At 55.4% G+C, this 6,850-nt stretch overlaps 1 protein-coding gene and 1 long non-coding RNA gene across 2 annotated transcripts in view; one reads left to right on the forward strand and one right to left on the reverse strand.

Moving 5' to 3' along the window:
• LOC128749428 (uncharacterized) overlaps positions 1-6,850 on the forward strand; it is a 39,608-nt gene that overhangs the window by 29,171 nt on the left and 3,587 nt on the right. Inside the window, exons 13-15 of the long non-coding RNA XR_008412928.1 lie at positions 775-910; positions 6,478-6,635; positions 6,747-6,803. This is a non-coding gene — a long non-coding RNA (uncharacterized LOC128749428). The remainder of the gene's footprint in view (positions 1-774; positions 911-6,477; positions 6,636-6,746; positions 6,804-6,850) is intronic.
• si:ch211-180f4.1 (uncharacterized protein LOC100144405 homolog) lies at positions 127-6,046 on the reverse strand. Its single transcript, XM_053848926.1, has 12 exons — positions 5,877-6,046; positions 4,161-4,304; positions 3,947-4,092; positions 3,592-3,878; positions 3,276-3,518; positions 3,090-3,212; positions 2,896-3,018; positions 2,417-2,837; positions 2,214-2,343; positions 1,976-2,130; positions 1,760-1,906; positions 127-1,679 (listed from the first exon to the last, which is right to left on the reverse strand). Exons 2-12 carry the CDS (start codon positions 4,240-4,242, stop codon positions 1,173-1,175), a joined length of 2,364 nt encoding a protein of 787 aa, XP_053704901.1. The 5' UTR covers positions 4,243-4,304; positions 5,877-6,046; the 3' UTR covers positions 127-1,172.

Consider the following 6,850-nt stretch of genomic DNA (forward strand, 5'->3'; position numbering starts at 1 on the left):
AAGCCTCTCCAGATGTTGAGGAGAAAGTTGCGAATCCATTTTCTGGCTCAGGCCTTGTTCGCTCCATGTACTCCAGCTAACACACACTGTGAGTAAAAAATCAGACAAAACATCTGAAGTGAGTAATTGTGTTTATTTCAGTCACACATTCAAGCTGTCTCTCTCTCTCTCTCTCGCACACACACACTCACACAGTTACATTAGGTGCTTGGTGTTGAATAATAACAAGAGTAGTAATAGTTACACTTTATACAAAAATACCCTGCATAGAGAGAAGTGAGTTCTAATCTTATGGTTGTTCAGCTGTCAGCCACAGGCGGCGCTACAGGTTTTTCAAGAGAGACGAACATTAGGGTGTTCCACAGGTGGTCAGGTCAGAGGTCATTTTCAGATGATGATTTGAAGCGTTTGAGGCAGATAGTTGAAGAATCAGAGGTTTGAGTGTTTGTTGTGTGTTGATGATGGATTTGTCTCATTCATCCGCACACACAGCTGAACACACACATTCCCGATGCGTGACACAGGCAGTGATCAGGTGACAGGAAGTGATGCATTCACCATGTTGATATGGAATCAGGGTGAGGTAAGAGAGAACAGTGAGGTCCTGTGACTGGTTTCTTTGGCGAGTGTCCTCTGGTGGGTCGGAGCGCCCCCTGGAGTTTCATTAACAGTCAGAGCTGTGACATCATCGCGTGATGGCAATTGAACTGAAGGAGGGTTTCGCTTTTAGTTTTTGGTTCTGGAATTCACGTTGCGTTTCCACATTCTGAACAGCCAAGTGGGGATGGAGCGTTGACAGCGCAGGCTGGCGGTGAAGACTGAGTGAAGGTGCACGGCCCAGACAAGACGGAGCAGTGGTGGCCAGCTTGTTGGAGAGATGACGGGAGCGCCATCTCATGACAGTCGTGCTGTGAGTTCAAATCTTCATGTGTTCAGTACTCAGCTCAAGTGGAACACGATTCTTTTCCATATATAATAGTTCAGTTAAAAACTCTGAAGGTACAAATTGTTTGGTGAGAAGCAGAGCATCGTCCAGAAGTGAGGGATCTGCAGGTGTCGCCTGCGACGGTCTGTCGTCTCACGCCGCTCCTCTGCTCTCCTGCCTTGGTGGAGAGATGGGGATGACTGGCAGCAGACAGTCTTGACCCTCCTCCCAACATTCACAGGACCAGTCACCACATGTAGGTCTTGGACGTGTCAATGTGACCTCCTTCAGCTGCCTCCTCCTGAGCCCCTGCCTCCTGCTCCTCCTCCTTGTCATCCTTGTCCTTCTCCGCCTCGCTCTCCCACAGCGTGATGAGCGGCGGGTACAGCTCGTTGAGTGGAATGGACGTGGCGTGCTGCATGTATTTCTTCAGCGAGTGGCCGCACGTCTTGTGCTGTTTGACGCGGCGTCCCATGTAAACCACCAGCAGAGCCATGATGGACAGTGCGAACATGGAGCCCATGACGGCAGCCAGCGCCACACTGCTGCGCCGCGATGCCACCAGCTCCACCGAAAAGCCCGCCTCCTTGGTGGTGACGTTGAGGCAGGAGGTGTGGACAGCGCCAGCAGGGGGAGGAGAGGCAGTGAGGGGGAAGGCGGGTGAGACGGGGGAGGAGGTGACGGTGAGACAAACGTGGTACTCGGTCGCAGGGAGGAGGTGAGTCAGGTTGTACTCCTGCACGTCAACTGGAACCTGGAGAGGAGCCACACGTGACACAGTCAGACACTCGGGAGAGGTGCTGTCTGGAGCGCAGCGCCGGTGCTGTGACCCACCTGTGTGGTGTAGCTGATGTGCGTGTTGTCTATGTGCATCACTGCACTGGTCCACTGGCTGGAAGCTGCGACTGCCTCCTGCAGGTGCTGAGGTCCTGAGCCAGCAGACCAGTTCCACTCCAGCACCACAGACTGAGAGTGGACCACCTGGGGAGGACGGAAAGAGGTGCAGCGGTCAGATCCAGCTCCACAGCCGAGCCCTTCATCCACACAAACCTTTGCTTGGACCACCAGGGAGTCGTCACTGCTGGATGAGTCAGCCCACCAGGACTCCCCTGGGCCAGACCAACCCACCCCGGCGGAGTCCACGAACACAGAGACCCTCTTGGTGTCGGCGCCCTCCACAGTCCAGGCCACGCAGGTGTACACACCTGAGGGGACAGCAGAAGCACAGCTGTTTGGACTGAGCACCTTCAGAGTCGCCCCCTGCAGGTGACAGCGATGCGGTGCTGACCTGTGTCCGACTTGTCCGTGTGCTCGATGACAAGCGCTCCCGACTCGGACAAGCGAGGTTTCTTCCTCTTCCTGCTGAGCCCACGCCCCTCCTCTGTGATGATGGCAGCAGCCTGAGGTTCTGCGCTTACCTGGAAGGAGCAGGTGACCACACACGTCATTGCCTTTGTGATCAGTCAGAGAGGACGAGTGGTCCTCACCCACCTTCTGCCCCGTCGGTGTGACCCAGTAGAACTGTGGCGCGGGCTCAGCGTCTGCCCAGCACTCCAGCGTGACGGGCTGTCCAGCGCTAACATTGACCACAGGTGGAAGAATGTTGGTGCTGATGTGCGGCAAACAGCTGTCTCCACTTCTGCCGTCGCTCCAACCCCCACCAGACGCCACCTGCTGAAGCTCCTGACCAATCAGGTGAGGGGGGGAGGAGCAGAGGGTGACAGACGGTTCCAGCAGCTTCACGTGGGACCTGTTCCCAAAGTGCGGCGCCCACGATGAGAGACAGTCGCAGCGTAGAGGGTTTGAGTGCAGAGAGATCTCCTCCAGGGCGGAGAGCGTGGACAGCAGGCTGCCCGAGACCAGAGCAAGCTGGTTGTTGTGGAGGAGGAGGGTCCGCAGGGAGGGGACGTTGCTGCAAGCCAGGAGGTTCAGTTTGGGCAGCCCAATCAACGTGAGAGCCTGGTGGTTACCTGAAGGCCTGCGGGTCCATGTACGACAGTTCAGGGTTGTTGCAGAGTTCAAGCTTGACCAGTTCAGGAAGGTTCTGGAAAGAGGCTGGTTCCACCATCAGCAGCTGCTCCATGTTATTCAGACTAGAACAGAAGCATGCACATGTGAGACACACCATCACCACAACTGCTGAGAGATTGGCGCCGACACACACCTGAGCTCCTCCAGGTGCTGGAGGTTCTGGAAGTCCCCCTTCTGGATTTTGCTGATGGGGTTCTTGTTCAGGTCCAAGAACTTGAGGTTGGGAAGAACACTCAGAGCGTCGCGGGGGACCGACCTGAGCAGGAAGAGAAGCTGTTCAGGTTGTGTTCTGAGAAGCCTCCAGAATGGATGGTCCCACCTGAGGTGGTTATCGAAGAACGACAGGCTCTCCAGGTAGTCCAGACCCTGGAAGGCAGCACCCGGGACCGAGGCCAGACCCATCCCAGCCAGAACCAGGCTGTGGAGGCGGGACAGAGGCAGGAAGTTCTTCTCCTCCAGCCCCAGGATTGGGTTTTCACCGATCATCAGGATCTCCAGAGATGGCAGGGACTCGAACCAGCGGCTGTCTATGGCCACCAGCCTGTTGGCGTTCAGGTGCAGTCTTCGGAAATCAAACAAAACGGGTCAGCGTTCCTGTGGATCGTCGACAGTGATGTCATGTGAGACCTCAGTACCTCAGCAGGCTGCTCAGGCCTGAGAAGGCCTCGGCACCAATGGAGGAGATCTGGTTGTGGTTGACGTAGAGCTCCTCCAGGCTGGACAAATTCCTCAGACTGAAGTCCTCCAGCTCCTGGATCAGGTTCTCCTCCAGGTACAGGGTGACCAGGCGGCCCAGAGACTGCAGGCCCATGGAGCCAACCCGCTTCAGGTGGTTCTGGGATAGGTCCAGCTCAGTCAGGTTGACGAGACTCTGAAGCTCTGTGGTGATCGATGAGATGTTGTTGCTCTGGAGCAAGAGCACCTGGCGGGCGCACACACGCACGGTGAGTGTGCTGCAGCTGCATCCAAGCATTCTCGCCTGAGTCTCACCTGGGTGTCGTCGGACAAGTTGGCTGGGACCCTCTGCAGGTGAAGCTCGTTGCAGTCCACTGTCCGGGCCTGGTGGTAGATGGACTGTGGGGTGTACCAGGGTCTGGTCTCACACACACACTGGAGGGGACACTGCGCAGCGCCTCCTGCAGGACACAACCCAGTGACACAGCTGACCCTCCCAGCGGGCTGCTTCACAGAACCCAGGGCCTACCTTGACTGGCCCCGCCCACATCTACACTCACTGCTGACACCATCTGGGAGAGTAGCAGCGTGAGGAGGACTGCAGGTCCCATGATGCACTGGGCCTCCACTGGCAGCGATGTGGATGATTTCCTCCTGCAGGTCAGGCTCTCATCTAAAGAGGACAGGAGGTGACGTCACAAACAAAAACAACCAGGGGCTTTGTGACAAATGCAATCAAGTCTAAGCCGCTCCTTTAGCCACAGATGAATAAATCCCACACACACACGCAGGGACCACAAGTGCCACAGGCCTGTGTGTGTTGCCTGGGGGAGATGACCCAGATTCCACAGAGAAGCAGGATGTGATGTCATGGCGCAGAAAGTAAACAAAAGATCATCACCACTGGACGCTAAATCCCACTGTTGTTGACCCCGATCATTGGTTGGTTTGTGTGTGAGTGTTTGATCCTCGTCCATGCTCCAAGTGAAGAGCTGAGCCAGAAGACACCTGTCAAGCCTGCAGCGTAGATTCCTACCCCCCCCAAGCCAGCCTGTGAGGCCCGCCACACGGAGCTCTGTCATCCACCGGACACTCGGAGTAGCAGGACATGACTGTGAAGGATGAGGGGCTCACGGCCAGACTGGCCCTGTGCATCTGCTGGGACCAACAACACTCCACAGCCTTGTCATGTCTCAGGAGATCTGCTCCGAGACACAGTTGAACCAGCCTGAACACGGCACGAGGTGGAAGAGCATCTCCCTCGAATTCGCCAGACACACACACACACACATACGTCAGCAGATGGAATATTAATGAAGCCACATTAATTATTTAATGGGCTGCTCCCGACGCAGGGACTGAGACGACACACACTCGCACACGTCGATGGTCATTCACTCTGGTTCATTAAAAGTGACTTCTTCAGCGTCAGCCACAGGAATAGAGCCAGGCACCATAAGATGGTGACCACCAGCTGCCGAGCCTTGAGTTGGTCAGTGAGGCGTTTTCCTCTCCGCAGGAGGCCTGTCAGTTATCCCACACAAGGTCCAGTTTCAGTTTCCACCTCTGCGCTCCTGCTCTCCCGCCTCACACTGCTGACTACTGTTGCGTGTGGCACGGATATGAAAGGGACAAAACTCTCTCCCCGTCATGTGTTTGGTAATTTGTGGGTCCCGAGGACGAGGCGTGGATGTGTCTGAGGTTTACTGGTCAAAGCTTTGCCCGCTCCCCAGCGGGGCCTGTGGTTGCGCTCATGCTTATTGGCAAGCTTATGCTGCTTCGAGAGGACGAAACAGAGGAACAACTGAGAACAGAAAGGAGCATCCCTGGCACCCAAGTATGGCAGTAACTCAGTTGTCAAGGCTACATCAGATGTTCCCCTCCCAGGCTCTGTGTCCTGAGCTGAGATGTAGGTCATCTCATGGTGAGTGAGTCTCATCAGATGTGAAGTCTGGATGCAACAGGAACATCAAGTGCTCTTAAACAGGGGTCCCCCCGCTCCAGCCCTAATCTCCAGGTTTCAGCCTGAAACGATGTCGGGGGATGGAGGGCTCCTCTCTAGCCGGTCACGTGACCTGCGTGACTGCGCTCACCACCTTTCCTGTCTCACATCGCGTCTTCTGCGGGTGCATCGGACCTCGCAACACGCCGTCCCAGTCCAGTCCCAGCCTGGCGTTCGGAGCTCCACCACCGTGGTGACCTCCGTCTTTCAATTCTTACTCCCGTCTCACGCGCTGCTGCTCACCTGCTCCTCCTCGCGGAGGGCTCGGACGGTTCCGCCGAATCCCTCAGGTCCACACAGCAGACGAGCGAGCCTGTTGGAAGTGGGTCTCGGTTCCGAGTCCGACGATGCAGTACGATTCTCCCCGAGCGCTTTTATCCGAAACATCCGGTCCTCTTGTCGGAACCGCGGCAGCTGACTGAACGCCGACCAATCGGATTGCGCAGCCGCCGCCGCGTCGACCAGTCAGAGCTCGGATGCTGCGCAGCGGGGAGGAGGGGGGGTGAGGGTGACGTAATGCTCCAGATTCTCTTCATGACTTCTCTGAGGTGGTGGAGATGACGGTGATAGTGAAGAAGGTGTGAGGATGATGATGTTCGGAACTGATAGTGGAGGTGATGATGAAGGGAAGGAGGCAGGAGTGGAGATGACAAAAGTGTTGGAAGCGACTGAATATGTTCGACGTATTGATGAGGCACTTGACTGTGTGAGAGTGATGGTGACAATGAAGTCGTGTGAGTGCTGATGTGACAGACACGATGATAAGGTTGGAAATAATGTGATGCAGACAAGCAAAATGAAAACGAGGAATCATTTCTAACTTTCATTTCCATCTTCGTCCCAGTTGAAGACGAGCCGCTGCTGATGAGGATGAAGAGTGGATGTGAAAAGTACACACTCACAGATGCGATTACATCACCGAGTCTCGCTGGACCGTCGGCCCGTGTTTGTAAGCCAAGACGCTGATGATGTCACAGGAGTCCTGAAAGTGTCTGAGTCAGGGTGAGTCATGTGGTGCTGATGCTTGGACTTTGCCGAGCTCACCGTTGACAGGAAGGCATCGATGTGTTTCCCAAACACAACTGAGAGCAACTCTTTCCTGCTTGTTGACAGAGAGGTCATCCCTCCATTCTGGCCCAGGAACATCTCTCCATCCCTGCTGAGCCTCTGGTGAGATTAAAACTGAATTCATTTTTTGATTTGATCAAGATGTCAAA

Source organism: Synchiropus splendidus, chromosome 18, assembly GCF_027744825.2.
Source record: "Synchiropus splendidus isolate RoL2022-P1 chromosome 18, RoL_Sspl_1.0, whole genome shotgun sequence".
Classification (NCBI taxonomy): Eukaryota; Metazoa; Chordata; class Actinopteri; order Syngnathiformes; family Callionymidae; genus Synchiropus; species Synchiropus splendidus.

What these genes read in the sequence shown, in the direction of transcription:
- si:ch211-180f4.1 (XM_053848926.1), bottom strand. Translation starts at nt 4,242, where the DNA reads ATGGGACCTGCAGTCCTCCTCACGCTGCTACTCTCCCAGATGGTGTCA. An exon ending in ACTTGTCCGACGACACCCAG is followed by an intron (nt 3,879 to 3,946) that starts GTGAGACTCAGG and finishes TGCGCCCGCCAG; the next exon opens with GTGCTCTTGCTCCAGAGCAA. An exon ending in ATGGACCCGCAGGCCTTCAG is followed by an intron (nt 2,838 to 2,895) that starts GTAACCACCAGG and finishes CCTGGCTTGCAG; the next exon opens with CAACGTCCCCTCCCTGCGGA.